Source organism: Phoca vitulina, unplaced genomic scaffold (assembly GCF_004348235.1).
Source record: "Phoca vitulina isolate PV1807 unplaced genomic scaffold, GSC_HSeal_1.0 scaffold85, whole genome shotgun sequence".
NCBI classification, from domain to species: domain Eukaryota; kingdom Metazoa; phylum Chordata; class Mammalia; order Carnivora; family Phocidae; genus Phoca; species Phoca vitulina.
In genome coordinates, this window is record NW_022589788.1 from 549,028 (window position 1) to 566,437 (window position 17,410).

Below are 17,410 nucleotides of genomic sequence, written 5' to 3' on the forward strand. Positions count from 1 at the left end.
GCTCCTGATCCCGCACTGAAGATCCCAGGAACCTCGGCTCCTGATCCTGCACTGAAGATCCCAGGAATCTCAGGCCCAGTTCCTGCACTGAAGATCCCAGGAACCTCAGCTCCAGTTCCTGCACTGAAGATCCCAGGAATCTCAGTCCTGGACTCCCGGGAGGACATCAAGGCTGCACAGGCATGGACTCCTGGTACCTTGACTGCACCTGGTGTGGGTGGGGTGAGGACCCACGTGTGACAGCTGGGTAGCAGTGAGTGCTCACAGGGCAGAGCGCATGGGGAGGCCGGCTAGGAGGTGGATGCAGTGAGGGCCTGGGATGGAGGAGAGAAAACAGACCTTGGCTGACCATACCAGAGGAGGAGCCCTCTGGCCACCCTGTGCCGAGCTGCATGGACTGGAGGAGGGTGGCCACAGCAATGGGGGGCGAGTGGACAGACTCGTCGGTGCCCACTGTGGGCAGACAGAGCCATGCAGTGGGAACAGAAAGACGCATCCAAGCCAGCATTAGGAGGAGCGGCCCTGGACTCGGGGAAGCTCCAGAGGTGAGCCTGAGTCTCCGGCCTCGGCAGTTGGACGCATGCAGGCCTCCTCCCAAGATGCCCAGCAGAGGAGGCTCAGCTGTGGCCAGGCGCGGAGGAGGATGCTCAAAGCAAAGGCCGGTGGTGTGTGCAGGTGGCAACCTTCTTTTCATCTTGAGCGCTGACCCACGGCAGTAAACAATCTCCAAATCATGACTTTAACCACCCCGCGCTACATCCCAACCCGGACGACCCGTAACTTGTCTGGACGCTCCCTACTGCTGGGGCGCTCGGGCAGCCTCCACTGCCAGCCGAGCCGTGGTAAAATCCGCAGCTTCCTTGAGATGAGTCCTTAGGGTGGAGACTAGCAGGCTCACTGGAGGGCCCGCTGTGGGGCTCCGGGAAGTGCCACTCGCTGTCCCTGGCGGTGGCACTCCCCCCAGCACCGACTGTGCGACACCGGGCAGTCCAGGGTTTAAAGCGCAATGTGTGATGGACGCAGGCTGACATCTACTGTTTTCACCTTAACTTGCATTTCTGAGGGTGACTTGCCCACATACGTGTCTTGATAAGTTATTTTCTCATGTCCTAACCTTTTTCTCCTACGCATATTTTTAATTACGTGGTACCCAGTGAAGCATTCTCAGAACAGGGACTACAACCTGCTCCGTGGCTGCCTACTCCTGACCCTGGGCCAGGGAGGCCCCGCTCAGCTGCAGGTCGGAAGCCCACTGCACTGGCAGCTCTGTCCAGAGGGACGCAGGCCTGGGCCACCGCACTGCTCCGTCCAGCCCCTAGGTCCACTCTCCTTGCAGCTTCCTCACGTTCCCTGTCATGACTGCAGAGTGGCTGGGATACCCCCAGGTATCACACAGACCTCCCAGGGACGAGGTTGGCAGGAATCCCCGGGGCCCAGTCTGTCTCCGTAGGTTGGAAACCAGCAGACATCCATTCACATACCCCTCCCCCAGCTGTGTGACCAGGCTTGTGACCTGTGTCCTTAACCCCGAAACGGGGTCCCATGGGGCCCACCTTGCAGAATGAACTCAGAGCGCAGGCCCCGGGTGCTCCCAGTGGCAGCAGGGCCGGAGGGGAACTCACCGGGCAGCACGTACAGGGCGGCCGGGTCTGGCTGGCCAGAAGGATGCCTGCTGGTGGGCCCTGGCCAGGACCCACCACACCGTCCCAGAGGTGGGGGCTGCGCTCGCATCCTGCACACACAGAGATGCACGATTCACAAGTGTTCTGTGACTTCTGTGGATTTTACTTACTCTCTGGGTCATTCTGTGCGGCTTCAGCTCAGAAAAGCGTTGGCACGGGGCCTCCAACACACTGCCCGTGGTTCCAGACACTTCCCTGTGACAGACAGCCGCGCGCAGGCCCAGAGAACACCGCATCCTTCAGGTCTGCGCAGACGGGCCGAAGCACCAACAAAGCCAGCCCGGCCACGCCCCCCACGGAGCAGGGGTGGCGCCTCGTGCCTCCTGGTGCGGCCACGTGTGGCGGGAGCCCCTGCTTCCCGGAGGCCGCTCTGTCTTCGCGCAAACGCCCCCTCCGTCACCCACCTTCTGCCGGGAGCCTGAGTATCCACCGCCAAATCCCTGGTTGTTGTGGGTGCCGCCAACGTCCACCCACTTCTCACGTGTTCCTTCTGTTGCCACGTGATTGTTTCTGATTGCGTCTTAATCAAACCACCTTTTCCTGTACGCGGCACCGTTTTCCGCACCACGTGCCTCAGGTAAGAAGCACATCCCCTCCAGAAGCTCCCCTAATTCATCTGCTGCGACGCGTGCACATGTGCGGCCGTGCCAGGGCTCACTTCCCCATCCTCTCCCCTGCCCAGGGCGTCTGTCCCACCCACTCACGGGCACCGACAGGGCCCAACTCTCTGGGTCGCCGTGGCCCTCCTGCCGCCCTCCGCCACCCAAGGCTTGCTTCCAGGCCTGTTTCTGCACTTGCCTGGACACTCCCCTCACTTCTCACACAGCCTGAGCACCTCCCTCCTGGGACTGGGCCCCTGCGGTCTTCCCTGGCGTGTCCCCAAAGCGCCGCCTTACTGTCCCACCCCGACAGGTGTCCCGCTTTCCCAAACGTGTGCCTGGGGGACCCCCTGCTCCAGGCCAGCTGACAGCACCCTCCCACCCCACGGGGCCCTTTCTCATGAGTGCCCCTTCCTTTGCAGCTGTCGGTCTTCAAAGAGCTTTCCAGAAGAGTAACAGAAAACGCCCCCGTTCCTGCGGTTCGGTCGGATATGCAGCGCTGGGCTGAAAGCTGTTTTCCCCAGAAGCTTTAAAGCACCCAGCCTGGGGCTGGTCTGATTCTTGTCTCTTTGCAGGTGACACTGGGAGAATCTGCTCCTTGAGCAGCAGAGCATCCTGTGGCCCCGACACTCGTCCTGGGTTCACATGGGAGAGCTAGAGTCTCCACGGAGCTCTAAAGGTTTCTTCATCACATTGTGCTGAGAACGGCACGGTCTCTCCTCCTGAACACTCAGCATCTGCTGTACAGCTAGTTATGAGGAGGCAGAAATCCCTGATCCACAGGGATGCGTCGTTTCCCTCTAAGCTGAGGTGGGCAGACAGGTGGTCCGGGGCCCTGGGTTAGCACCACAGTCAGCAGGGGCCAGGGCTCCCGTCCTGTGGCTCGGCCATTCCCAAACACGGTTCCCCTTATGCTCCAGGTGGCTGCGTGGGCTCCAGCCATCACGTTTGGTTTCCAGGCAGCAGAGAGAAGGCGGCTCTCTGCACACAAGCCTCGTTGGCTCTTCCTGGTTGGACCGTCACTTGTCCACACCAGCAGCAAGGCCTGGGAAAGGAAGCGCGTTTCCCCTGGGACATGGGCTATCCCCGAGGCCTGCGGCTGCAAGTCACACCAGGCGTGGGCTCCTGAGTCTGCGCGGCTCTCCTTTAGCCTCCTCGCTCCCATCTTTCTCCCAGGCTCCCCGTGACTGTGTCTTCCAAGCTTCCTATTGAAATTTAAATTTTCACGTGCGTGTTTAATCTCCCAGAGCGCCTTCCCGTGCCGCTGGCCGCACGAGGCACTCCTTTGGGTCCCGCGAGGGCTCCAACTGGCCGGCCCTAACGCTCTCTCCTCTCCAGAGCGTCGCCCGCAGGGCGGCTCTTCTACGCATTCACCCGCTCTCCCAACAGGCAGGCCGCGGCTTCCCGTGGAGGCGCGAGGGGCGCCGTCTGTGCGCTGGCTCGGGTGAGTCGCCAGCACGCTGAGTGTCCCCGCCCTTGCCGGCGGTCTGACTCGCTGCTCTGGGCTGTACGCGAACTGGAGATCATTTTGTAAGTTACAATCTTAAAGGAAAACATCCGTTTTGTCTCAGTTTCCAGATTTATTGACAGAACTTGTTTCAATATTGCTCATGATTTTTAAACATTTCTATCTGTAGATCTCTCATTCCCTATAGTTTATTTTTAAAAATTTTTTTTAAAAAAGTTTGAAACTGTTTAAAATGCACAGAAGGTTGCCAAGAGCCGCCCCCCAGCTCTGCAGTCTGCCCCCCATCCCTGCACATGCGCGTGTGCGCAGGAGGGTGGCTCTAGCCCGAGTTGGTTGGAGCAGCCCCTCACCACCCGCTTCCCCGCCTCCATCCTGTGACCTTGCTCCGAGTCGAGCAGAAGCGCACAGCACCGTGCCCCCAAGCGCCGGACACCTGCTGCACACGCTCCCTTCCACGGCCCAGGAGACTCTGGGCACCCCGCCGCCGAAGGCCGCCGGGTTCTTCCTGCTTCCGGGGAGCAGCGCCGTGGCGGCGGCCACACTCAAGGGCAGGACTCAGTGTACACTGGGCTCCGCCGCTCTGGGATAAACACCAGCTGTGTCGCGACGCATGCCTCCTCCAGGGGGACCGCCGTCCGCCGGCTTGCGACACCTCGTCCTGTTGTTCCTGCACCCCTCCCCACCGACCCCACGGGTCCTGAGGTTTCAGTCAGTGGCCCCGGACCCTCGGCTGCAGCCCCTCACCCCCGCCCTCCTGACCCATCCCGTCCCGTGGCGTGGGGACCCTCTGGGTCTTCTAGACTTTCCCCAAAGCTGCTCCCATGGTCATCAGCTCCTCGCGAGGCTGCGAGCTCAGTCTTCTCTCTCTGCCCGTGTCCTCAGATACCGTGACGGACGCGCAACAGGAAATGAGTGCTGGGATGACCTGAGGCTCTGTCGACGGGACCTTCCCCTACAGAGGACCGTCCGTTACTCCCGCGGGGCGCCCGCCGCACAGCGGAATCCCCGTTCAAGGCTTGACGCGGTCGTTAACAGGCTGGAAGGCGGGCAGTGTGAGGACGCAGCTGCGTCCACCGTCCTGTCGCCAGGACCCAGACCCAGGGCTGGTCAGTTCCGCTTCCAGAACAGCAGACACCCAGGCCTACGTGCTTGACCGCCAGCCCGGATGGCCTGGGTGACCAACGTGGGACCAGGACAGTGCAGCTCATCGGCCCCACTGCGCTTGGCCACATCCACGGCCCCAGGCTCCACGTTCCAGGAACACTTGGTTACAACGCAGTGGCTCAAGCAGCCACAAAGTAGCCCTAGGTCCACGTCCGGCAGGGGGTGACAGTGGCCACAGGTCTGGGTGGCACGGGAGCAGCAGACACACACACCTGAGACCCGCCTGCCCTCCCCGCTCCCTCAAGCACCCCGCACAGTCACCTTCTCATGGATCTCCTGCGTGGACTGCGCATCACAGAAGGCCACCGTGGCCACGTCCTTCAGGATGGGCATCTCCACCGTGCAGTCCCGGCCGTCGAGCAGCGCCACCAGGGGCCGGGGATGCATGGGCCCGTTCATGATCGGGGGTCGGACGCCTGCAGAGAGAGGGGCAGACGCTCAGCCCCAGCGGAGAGCTCGCGACCCCCGCGGCCCACCACCACCCACGGCCCGACACACCCCAGGTGTCCACACGTCTGGATTTCGTCAAACCTGAGTAAAAACATCTCTGCGAAGAGCGAGCCAGTGTCTGCTACAGCCCACCGACCCCGCCGGCTGGCACCACCCACAGGACTCAGGGCCCAGACATGCGTGGAGGCGCCGTGGCGGCCCCGCCAGGGTCTTCACCATTCTGACCGTGGAACACGCAGACGGTCACGTCACCGGCTTCACAACACCCACCGTTCCTTTTCTGCCTATGGCTGCAGCGTGGCCGCCCAGAAACCCTGACAGGACCATCCCCCCGTGCCCAGCAGCATCTCACTTGTAGTTTTAAGGGAAGAAACGGAGCAGAGGTGGGGAAGGGTTAAAACACCGAACACAGCCGGGACAAGAAGATTAAGATCTGTTAAAAGCTCCTTCCGTACGGGAGGTGACCACGCCTCATCCGGGGCCAAGCGGACACACAAGGGCCACCCAGGTGACAGGAGTGGTAGCTGCCGAGCCGCCCGTGGCCCCGTCCACGCCGCCAGACCCACGGCCCACAAAGACCCGCCCTGCCCAGCGCGTGGGCAGCACTGCGGCGCAGGATGAGAACCGGGGGCGGGGACGACTGGCTGCCCGTGGCCCAGAGCCCAGTAGGCAGCCACGCCCGGGGGCGCACAGCTCACCCGCCGCCACGTGAGCGCACAGACCCGGCAGCCCCAGCCGGCGGCTCGGCGCGGGGTCTGCGAGGCCAGAACCCCTTCTCAGTCGCTTCCCTCGCTCCCTGGCGTTTCGCACCTGGCGGGGCGATGGGTGACCCTCGGCCGGGCAGACGCGCGCCGTCTCCAGAGAGCATGGAGCTGCGCCCGCATGCGGACAGCGCCACCCATCTCTCCAGCTTTACTTGGGGAATGGCGACGTTTCATGTAGAACTGGTAGTTACTGGCACAGAATGGGCTTATCGTCGCTACTTTCACGGGAACTGGAAAATGCCTACTTTCAGCATCCCTCAGCTTTAGTTTCTAAAAAACACGGACCGATGTAACGCACGTGAGGGGAGCCCTCAGCCCTCGGCGGCTTCCAAGGCTGTGAGGCAGGCTGCAGAGTGCGGGCTGGAGCTGCCGCCGGGCGCGAGGGCACGTCCTGCGAGAGCACGCGTGACCCGGTGAGCAGCGCACGAGAAGATGCAGCGCCAGGACACCCCCCGCCCCGCACCCCAGGGAGGGACCGGCCTCCTGACCACGCGGCTGGCACCGGAACAGGCCTCGGGTTTCCATGGTAACACCCCAGCCCAGCACTGAGTTCACGGCAGGACGACCAGAACAGACCCAGCATCGACCTGTGGCCTGGCCCACCTGGGGCTTCAGGCCTCCGATGGGACCCCCGAGGAAGCCCCGTGCTCTGCCGCCTGGGGGGAGTGTCGCCACTCTGACCCGCCACACACGCCGTGGGAAGACCGGGGAGTCTGCCGGCCCCTTCCCGGCGCTCGGGCCGCCCTGCACTGAACGGACAGGACCACCACGCCTGTGCTCGGTCACGCGGGGACCAGCTTCGAGCCGCTGCGAACTCCAGGAGCCCCTACCAACCTGACATTTCTTAATATGGGCTCGGCTTCCACGACCATGAATTCGACTTTTCAAAGCGTTTTATCTTCAGAATCCCCAGGCAGAACCGCGTCCTGTCACTGGATCCTCATCCCACGTCTTTAATTGTCTTGAACCAAAGCTCTTAGGCTCCTGATCCTCGGCGACCACTGAAGCCTGCGCCGGGGTCAAAGTCTGACTAAAAATTAAACACAAGAGACACGTTAAAATACCATCCAGGGCCAACTAGAACTCAAAGATGCCAGAAGGTCCACAAAGGTGAAGCTTCTCAGTGCATCTCTGACCCAAGCCTGCAGCTGCCAGGCTGGGACCTGCCCGCAAGGAGGGGCCGCGCCCGGCGTAGGAGCGGACCGTGGGCACGGCTGGGATGCAGATGCAGCGAGAGGCTTCCTCTGAAGGGCCGGCCCCAATGTCTCCTCCAGGTTCTCGGGAACCCCACCCCACGTGCCACCAGTGTCCACACACTGCGAGTATGGGTCTCTGGTCTGTGGCCAGCTCGCTTTGCAAGCTTCTAGCTCACGCTGCCGACAGCCTGCCGGGCCTGTGACTGCACAGGGAGAGGCCACTTCGGATGAGGCCACCTGGAGGGGGGACCGGGGGATGCAGACTGGGACACAGTCCCCCCCAGGGACAGGCACTCGACTCAGGCACAGCTCCCCTGACGAGACACGGAGAACAGCACGCATGTGGGTCACACACCCGTCAGGGACAGGCTGAGGAGGTTTCAGGAGTGCTCCGGACCCACCCGAGCACCTGACCCCTGCTCTCAGCATGAGAACAGCACTGGGGCTGGCCCCCGAGGCGTAGCCAGGCATCACACCGACTGAGACCCACAGTGCCGTCGGCGTGCACCTTGGGAGGCCCCACACGGAGCAGGAGTGCCACGAGAGTGGGAGGCTGCATGGATGTGGGGGCTGGATGCACCCCCCACCCCCCACTGCTGGCCACAGGGACAACGGATAGACGAGCCCCAGCAGGGATGGGCCTGCAGCCCACGGAACCCGTGCAGACCCCTGCTGCAACCACCCCATCCACACCAAGGGCGGGCGATCTGCTGTCCTGACCTGCAAGCCTGGGCCGGGTCAGACGGCCACGCTCACCTCTGGCTTCTGCAGGCGTGATTTCTGACTGATCTCCTCTGTCCCCGCCCGAGTGTGGATGCGCTTTATGACCCAAAGCTCGGGTGGTGCAGTCCTTTGCTGATTGGGCTCAACCACGAAGGAACCAGACTGGCCCATGGAGAAGCCACGGCCAGGCCAGCCACATGCAGCCTGCCGCAACCCCAGGACGTGCGGTGGCAGGAGGGCAGCTGTGCATGCTGGGAGTGTCAGGCCCATGCTGGGGACGGTCTGCTTCTCCCCTCGATCCCCTCTGTGGGTTTCAAGCCCCCACACTGACCCCTCATGACCAGCTCTCTGCCAAGAAGAGGATGGCTCACAGGCCTTTGTCCCCATGATGGGCTCCACACCGGGCCCCCTGGTCAGAGGGTGCTGAAGCCACACCGCGGGAGGAAGGGGTCCCAAAGACCAGAGGTCTGGCAGGTGGCCCGGGGTTTGCACAGAGCCGTGGCTCCTCCTCAGTTCTGTGAGGCCGTGTGCCCTGAGGCCCTTCCCCCGGCCGGGCCAGACCGCCCATGCCAGGATCCTGCTCCCCACCCCGACGCAGCTCGCCGTAGCCGGGTGCCAGCCAGTGACCGCCGGCCAGCTTGGGCCTGGCCAAACTGGCACCGTCCTGTGCTGCTGGGGGCTGAGCTGCCCCTTCCGTGGGAGGTGGGACCCTCTCTCAGCGGAGGGCACCAAGCCCCCTCTCCCTGTCGATCCAGTCATAGCTAAGAGTCCTTCACGGGGCAGGTGGGCGGCGGCTGGTGGGCCTCAGGCAGGGGACCGTGACACGCTCTGCCCAGGTCAGACCCACCCGTCCCCCGCCAGGCCCACCCCAGTGCTGCTCTGAGGTCAAGCCCGGCGGCAGAAGGGGCTCGAGGCCCAAAGGGCCCGAACTCTCCTGATACACGACTCAAGAAAATACAAAACATGGGAAATTGCAAACGATGGACCCGCCTTTGATTTAACTTTGTTCCATAAAGAACATACCCGATGAGTCATGAAATAAGAAATGTCGCTCACACCTCATAAAGCGGGAGGGGGCTACTCTGTGACAGGGTGAGGCCCCAGAGAACCTGCAGGGACCCTCGCTGACTGTCCGGCCCGGCCTCTATAGGAGCAGGACGCAGTGGTGCACAAGGCCCAGACGGTCAGAGGCCCAGCTGTGCCGGCCGGAGCTCTCCCCGCCTTGAGGCAAGCCTCACCCTCTACCTCGACCTTCCCAAAGTGAGCATGGAGCCAGCAACAGGCGTGAGGTGTCTGGGCCCAGGCAGCAAGCTGGCCGCCAAGGACGCAGGCCTCCCCATGGACGCAGGCCACCCCAGGGATGCAGGCCACCCAAGGACGCAGACCACCCCACGGACGCAGGCCTCCCCACGGACGCAGGCCACCCCAATGACGCAGGCCACCCCAAGGACACAGGCCTCCCCACGGACGCAGGCCACCCCACGGACGCAGGCCTCCCCACGGACGCAGGCCACCCCAAGGACGCAGGCCACCCCACGGACGCAGGCCTCCCCAAGGACGCAGACCACCCCACGGACGCAGACCACCCCACGGACGCAGGCCTCCCAAGGACGCGGGCCACCCCACGGACGCGGGCCTCCCCATGGACACGGGCCACCCCAAGGACGCGGGCCTCCCCACGGACGCGGGCCACCCCACGGATGTGGGCCTCCGCACGGACGCGGGCCACCCCAAGGACGCGGGCCACCCCAAGGACGCGGGCCTCCCCAAGGAGGCAGGCGTCAGGTCAGGTGTCAACCAGCAGCAGCTGAATAAAGCCCTCGGGACTGGCTGGCCTGGCATCCTCGGGGCTTCCTGCACCTGCCCAGTGGCAGCACCGGGGGGCGGGCCTCATGGGAATCCCGCACAGCTGGGTGCCTACAGACAGCGAGGGAGGGAGGGTGGGCCCCAGCTGCTGGTGGACTCGCACCCCGTGGCTGTGGAGAGGCACAGGCGGGATGGAGCGCCACAGAACCCCAAGACCTGCAACCCAAATCGAGTTAATCCCGCCACGTCTCCCTGACCCTCTACTTTCCACTGGTGGCCCACACTTACTCCAACCACAGCCGCAGAAGAGCAGCGGCATCCTGCCGGGCAAGACCACAGTGGTCAGCTCCACGGAGCCGAGGGTGGTCAGCCCGTCTGCCCTCCTGCCTGGAGGGCCCCACGGGATCACACTCAGCGTGTGCAAGGGACGGGGAGTTAGGAAGGAGTCACGCCAACCAGCGGTCGCAAGGCTTTCTTCAGTGTTCTTCCTAAATCCCAGAGAAGGAAGCACCAGGCGTGCCTGAAAGCAACCAGAGTCCCCAGCCGGGTCCTCCGTGCTCGGGGTGGCCGTCGGCAGACGGCACAGGCTGGTGGTGTGTGTGCGGGCGGCGGCCTTCTTATCTGCACACTCACTCCACGCCAAGGGCCCGGGGCTGTGTGCAGCCCCAGTAAGGAGAGCCAGACCCCCCTCGGGCACACGGAGCATCTCACCCTGTGCTCTACCATGCCCCCGGCTCACCCTTTCTGGGAAAATGATTTCAAAAGGAAGCTTTGCTTTGCCATCAGCTGACCTAGGTTCAGAAGCCCGTAGGCAGCCTAAAGGGGCCAGGGTGCGTCTCAGCCCCCTTACTAGGGGCAGTGAGGCCAGACTGGGTCAGGCTGAGGGTCCCTGGGCCCGGCGGGCAGACGCATGGTGGCTTCAGGCCCCAGCTGCACACAGGCAAAGGTGAGCCTGGCCCTGGCCCGTCCTGGCCCCGGGGCCCCACGGACAGCACGACGGCATCTACCGGGGCCAGGGAGGCTGAGCCAAGCCCAGCAGCAGTGAGCGCCACGGGACTCCGCCGCCCGACTGTGCTTGGGAGAATGAGACCGAGTGACCGCAAGGAGCTTCCAGGCTAGTGTTGGGGGACGTCCACGGTGTGAAAACCCACCAAACTCGGCCTTGTTCCTGGAACATGCCCCACGGAAGCCCCGCCAGGTGATCTCACTGCCCAGAATGACCACAGAGAGCCCCACGGACACAGGCAAAGGACGACAGGAACACAGGGGTGGCCGCTACACAGACGTGGAAACCGAGGTGGTGAGGACAGGGCTGGGGGTCGGGGGCCGTAGGGCCACCAGGCCACGTGTACCGCTGCGCGTCCTCTGGTCACCGCTGCCCAACTGTGTCTGATATTTTCACCGAAAGCATCTTTTCTCAAGCATCTGCCCTGTGTGCCTAATTATCTGTAAGACAGTTCTGCCGTAAAAAAAATCACAAAAACTAAATGACGTTCGTTAAAAAGAACGTGAAAAACACAAAAAACGGACAGCAAAATTGAAAAGACGTTACTGCAAAACGTACACTATCTGAACGATTTAAACGGCGGAGGCAGGTTCGCGTGGTCCCGGCACACGGCCGGCTGCCTTCTGCCCACCCCCCCAGGCGCTGGGCCCCCACACTGCTGTCCCAGGTCCCGCCGGGAGCATGGCCGCGGCGGCTCAGACTGCACCGCGGGGAGACCATCAGGAGGGCTACGCGTTACGTAATGTCCAAGGGGCACTCTGCCTCCTCAGAGAAACCAACCCAAACTGTCACCCAGCCAAGGAACCGATGTGCTGTCTCCAGTTATTTTCTACTCTTTTAGAACAGACGCCTCGCGGACACTTAGTGATGTGGTACAGATGCTTCTGGCGAAACCACCCAGGACTGCCCCAAGCTCCCCAAACACGCGGGCCGGGCGCGTACGGGAGGCTGGGGCTTCCGTTCACCTTCCGCCCTCAGGGGAGTGGCCCCACATTTACAAAGGGACAGCTGAAGGGCGGACCCCGGGGAGGTGCAGGACCCTCTCCTACACACCCCATGAGCCTGTGTCCCTCCGCCCCACTCCATGTCCCCCCAGTGCCCGTCCCACAATGACTGGCACAAGGCTCCTGGGAGCCACCTGCTCCGAAACAGCAGGTACGAGAGCCCCTCGGCCAGGGACAGGGCCTGAGTGTCAGGGGTGGGGCTCAGAAGCTGGCCGGGGGTCTGGGAGGGTGGGACATGGGCTGGGCGCCTCACACGGGCTGCAGGCTGCCGCTGCGCCTGCCCTTCCCGCTACTCAACACTCCCGGGCTCCCTCGGCTTCCTCCCTGGCCACCTCCCGCCCTACTCTGATGTCCCACTCCGGACAGACACGTGGGCTGCTTGCAGCCTCACCAGAAGAGGGGCTTGTGGGCACCGCCCCGCCCCTGGCAGGCGCCGGGCACGCACGGCTGGGGCACCCCCAAGGATGCGGGGAGCGGGCGAATTCTGACAAGCACCTCGACACAGCTCGCGCTTTATTCCGCATACGGTGAGCTGTGCACCGTGCGGCGGTGGCCCTGGGGGGCTGGGGGCCCACAGTGGGAGGTGACCAAGTGCACACACCTGCATCCCCACAACTCAGCAGGGGGGGCGGCGGTCAGCACGGCTAGTGACGCAGGAGGCCCTCACCGGGAGCTGGGGGTGCGGGCGCGGCAGGACCCACTGGGCCGCAGGAGACGCCCCGCTGGCCGCCACCCCCGCACAAGGGCGTGAGGAACGCCAGCACAGGCCGCTGTCCCAAACGTGCGCACAGAGTTCCTGGTCAGGCAGCAGCAGGCGGGGGCGGCGGGACCCGGGCTGGGACGCAGACACACGCTGGGCTGCCTTCCTCATCTTCCTGTGAGCCTAAAGCTGGCCAGAAAGTTCACTTTAAAGGCACGGGGCAAGGGAAGGGACCGGGCCCCCAGGGCCCCACCCACGGGTGTCTGGGCGGAGCTCTCCTACGCCAGCCCCACCCAGCTGACCACAAGGCCCCAGCCCCAGGAGGGATCAGGAGCAGGTGGCACGCTCCGGGGACACCCTGGGGACACCCGAGGCGCTCAGCCCTCCCCAGACCAACCACAGCAGCCCCCTGGCACCTGCACCAGCAGGAACCCCGGGGGCAGTGCCCGAGAACCCAGCCACGCCTGACCTCAGCATCCCGTGTCCCTGGCCGGTCATGCCTCCCCTTGCAACTCTGACAAGCGTCCCACACTCAACACCGAGAATTCACCCCAAAGTGCTCCCCACTGCTCGGGCCCCAGGCTCCAAAGCCATGGCCTGGGTCTCCCGAACACCAGAGCAGCCCCCCAGTCCCATGTGCTCCCACCAGGACAGCACGCCCCTCCCCACCACCGTCAGAGGCTTCAGAAACAAGACCCAGAGACCGTCACAGCCTGAAGACCCTCAGCATAAACGCGAAGTCTGCAGCACGGCCCCTACCAGCCTTCCCCTCCGCCTCCGAGGAGCCACCCTCTGCCACAACAGGCTCCCACAGGCTCCTGGTGCTTCGGGCTTACCACGGTCGCACCCCCCGGGAAGGGGCTCCTCACCGCCCCCCCCGGCCCACCACATCCTCCTGTGGCTCGGCGCCCAGCACGGCCGGCTGGGGGCAGGGGGGCATCACTCTGCTATGGTCTGGAGGCGCCAGGACCGGCTGCCTGGGGCAGGGTCTGCGGGGCGAGGGCCTCGGCCGGGCGGGAGCTGAGCCTGCACAGAGCAGGCCAGGCGCCCCGTTGGGCGATGCAGAGCTGCTGGGCACAGGGGGCGCGTCCCCCGGCAGCGGCTCGTGCCGCGCTGTCCCCTTAACTCATCGTCAACCAGAAAGGCGCTCGCTCCCCCACACGTGGCTAAGGCTGCTGCAAAGGCGTGTTCCTGTCACCGAGACTCCCACATGCTCCTCTCCCGCGCTGTTACGTGCGCACACGTGTCCTGCCTCGTGACGCTTCAGGATCCCACGCACAAGAACCTGGGGCTGAAGAACGTCACCTTCCTGCCCTTCTGCGTGTGACACTCAGCAGCTGCTGTGGGGAGACCCCAGGCGGGGACACGTCCTCCGAGGCCGGGCCTCACTGCACCACACGGACGTCACGGACCCGGGACAACCAGAGTTAGACAGGCGGCCTGACGAGGGTGCCGGGCACCGAGCGGGCCTCCCGACAGGCCAGAGTCCGCACCTGGGAGGGTCCAGAAAGCGGCCCCTGCCCCCACCCGCACTAGGATTTCTTCTCAACAGTCCCAAGTTCCAGTCCTACCAGGGGGTCACCATCCTCCCAGCCACAGTCTAGGGCCAGGCTACAGGGCTGGCAGGGACATAGGGACCCCCCCCGAAGGTGACACAGGCAGAAACAATTCAGCACGAAGAGCGTCCCCTCGGCACTGGCGCATGACGAGAAGTCCATGAGATCTCTGGCTGGCTTGGCAGAACATGGGTGCACCCCCTCGGGACATCCTGGGGCTTGTCTGGGCAGACAAGTGAGGGCCCCACGCCAGTGCCCGGCCCATAGGCTGCTGCACAGCTGAGCTTCTGCAGACGGTAGTGCAGTCCCGTTGGGGAACTGGAGGCAAGTGCGTCGTGGACGGCCCCCCACCCCCGCAGATGGCGGTGCCAGGGCCACACGCAGCCCCCCTCCCCCGGATCCTCCTTCACGCCACCAGGGCAGGGGAACCAGGAGTCTTCCAGAATGACAGCTGCCACAGGATAAAAAGCCTCATGATGTGCAAGCCTTTGACTGGGTCCTCCACACCCAGGAGCCAGGGGCGGCCAGCAACAAGCTGCGCTCCAGCTACTCGGGCCGGGCACAGGACGCTCTGGGGGCAGGGGAGAGACTGGTGGCAGACCAAGGCCATGTCATGGGCCCAGCCCTCTGCTCATGGCCTGCTGGCCCAAAGGAAGCCCCTGCCAATCTCAGCTTCCACCGGGCTGGGGGGGCGCCGAGGCCGGACCCACCTCTGAACCCCAAGGGCCCTTCTCCTGCAGAAAGGTGCTCATCTCTGCCCTGGGGCTCCCCCAGGGAACATCTGACAGCTCACCCCATGGCCAAACCTCATGTACAGATGTACAGACAAGGGGTGGCTCCAGCCTCCCAGGGCATGGGGCTTTCAGAACAGTTAGCAGGACCTCAGCAGTTCTGTGCCCCGTCCCCCAGCCTGTGTGTCCTCAAGCTGAAGAGGATAGAAGAGAAACCCCAAATGCAGCCAGAAGAGGAGGATCCAGGGCTGAGACAGGTCACTCCAGCCATGAGTCCACCCCTCAGAGAGAGGGGACGGCAACCTGTCCAGGAGAACAGGCCAGAACTGCACAAACACCCCAGGGAGGCTGGATGGGACACACCTGCACACGGCAGACAGAGACGAAGCCCCAAGTGTGCATCCTTCACAAGCCCCTGTAGAGATGCCCAAACCGAACCACGTGCTCAAAGATGGTAATAAAACCCAAGTGAGAAGAAACCTGGAAAGCCAATGGAGCAGAGCACACGGCGGGCACCGCCGGGGGCCGCAGAGAGAGGACAGACCAAAGCCCGGGTCCAGAGAGGACCCCCATGGCCAGCTTTGGCAAAGCCCTGAGGACAGAGAGAAGGTGAACTCCCGAGAGCACGCATGGCCAGGCTGACATCCAAGGACAGCAGGACAATGACGGTGAGCACACACAGCAGCTACGGAAAGCAATGGCCCCCACCCTGGCCCTGTCCCCCAGCCCGGCCCTGTCCCTGGCCCCAGTCCCCAACACTTGGCAAAAGCTCACTCATGATCCCAAATGGCCTCACACTGCCATCTCCACCTTACAGGTACTGGTCAGGGCTTGGCCGGGCTACCCCAGGGATGGGCTTGGGTCTGTGCTTTGGCCCTCTTTGATCGCTCCTCCAAGAACCTTGGGGATGCCATCCCACACACGAGTGGATGGTCTGCAACGACCCCAGGGTGGGTGTGCACGGCTCCAGGTGCCTCAAATGCCCACGGTGGTGGAGACCAGCCCCGCTCAGCACTCTGCTGTCTGTTTTTATACAAATGAAGTCGCTGCTCTTGAAGGGGGGGTGATCCTGGAAAAGGGGAATAAAGGTGGGAAAAGGGGATATGGACATCTCCCCATTTGCAAATTGGCTCTCCAGTCACCCCAAGAAGTGGGAGCTGGGTGAGGGTTTCACGTCTGTGGGTACTCGATTCAGAGTAACCGGAGGAAAGCCAATCCTGTTCCACTTCTGGATGGCACATGGTCCCCCTCTCCCCCATCCAGAAGGTTAATCTGTCCTAAACAATCACGGAGAAAATGATCACTACAAAGGGGTCTGGCTCCTGGCCAGGTTCCGGGCTTCTCCAAGATGCTGCCAGCTGAAAGGCTGTCCTCCCGGGCATGCCGAGGTGGTGCCCTCATTTCTCAGCCGACAGGCAGAGGGCTGGGCAGGGCACCCAGCCAGAGAAAGATCTAGCCTCCAACTCGTAGGCTCAGGTGTGGTTGCAGCTTCTCCCTGGCGCGGGCCTCAGGGAGCCCCTGCCCCCAGGCTCCATGGCACAGCAGAGGGGAGGAGGAGGGGCAGCGGCCCGGGCCCACCCCAGGCTGGCCCCACCCCTGCCGCACCCTGGGAGGGCCCCCGTGGAAGAGGCCCCAGCCGAGGCCGCTGCAAGTGGACCAGGAACTGCAAGATGGCCCCCGATACCTGGGCTCGACGGGGGCACCAGGCACTGGCCGGCGAGCAGGCCAGCAGCCCCCCGGAGTGTGCCCCGCGGGCCTGCTGGCCACGGCCGCACGCTGCCCTGTGGGTCTACAGCAGCCGCCAAGGGCCTGGTTTCCGACACCCTTCCGAACACGAGCGGGGCGCAGCTGCCTTGTGCGCAGCAGAACAGGGGCCAGGGCGCCTGGCTCACGGAGGGGGCGAGGACGAGCTCAGCGAGAGCGCAGCGTGCAGGTGGCCAAGCTGGGGATGCGTGTGTCCCAGGCTGCTGGCCGGGGCTGCCCTCCCCACCGGCGGGGCGTTCTAACTGTAAACATGCTGCAAACATGGGAAATGCACACGGCGGCGCGAGGCCGCCCGAACGCGCAGAGGTGCGGGAGGCGCCCGGCGTGCACGCAGCCCGCGTCCTCCCGGCACACGCCGGACCCCACGGCGGCTCCGCACGCCAGCGCCGAAGCCCGGGGGAGCGGGGACGCCAGCAAAGATCCCTGAGGCCCCCGCGAGGCGAGCCCACGCGACCGCCAGGAGGCCGGCCCGGGCCCCGCAGGGTGCACGCGGGCCGGGAGGCAGGGGGCCGGGCCCGGGAGGGGGCCGTGGGTCCGCCGGGTCCGGACGCCGGGGCGCGCCGCGGGTGTGGCGGGGCCTGGACTGGGGGTCAGGGGGCCGAGTGCGGCGCCCCTTTGTGTCACCTGCGCGGGCGGCAGCGGCGGCGGCGGCGGCGGGCGGGCGGGCGTGACGGCGGCGCCGGCGCACGCGCACTCGCACGCTGCGGCTCGCGCACTCGCACGGCGCTCCGAGGCCCCGCCCCCAGCCCCGCCCCGGGCGGCGCGCGGAAGCCGGCGCGCACGCGCACTCGCACACA

General features: G+C 64.5%; 1 protein-coding gene across 5 annotated transcripts in view; it reads right to left on the reverse strand.

The window, feature by feature from the left end:
• CTBP1 (C-terminal binding protein 1) overlaps positions 1-17,410 on the reverse strand; it is a 27,983-nt gene that overhangs the window by 10,057 nt on the left and 516 nt on the right. For 2 of the 5 annotated variants that reach the window (XM_032395552.1, XM_032395551.1), the window contains exon 2: positions 5,175-5,329. In XM_032395552.1, coding sequence (XP_032251443.1) covers positions 5,175-5,329 — 155 coding nt within the window. Of the gene's footprint in view, positions 1-5,174; positions 5,330-6,961; positions 7,158-13,398; positions 13,967-17,237; positions 17,259-17,410 lie in introns of those variants that run through there. The other 3 variants (XM_032395555.1, XM_032395554.1, XM_032395553.1) reach the window with 3 other exon arrangements.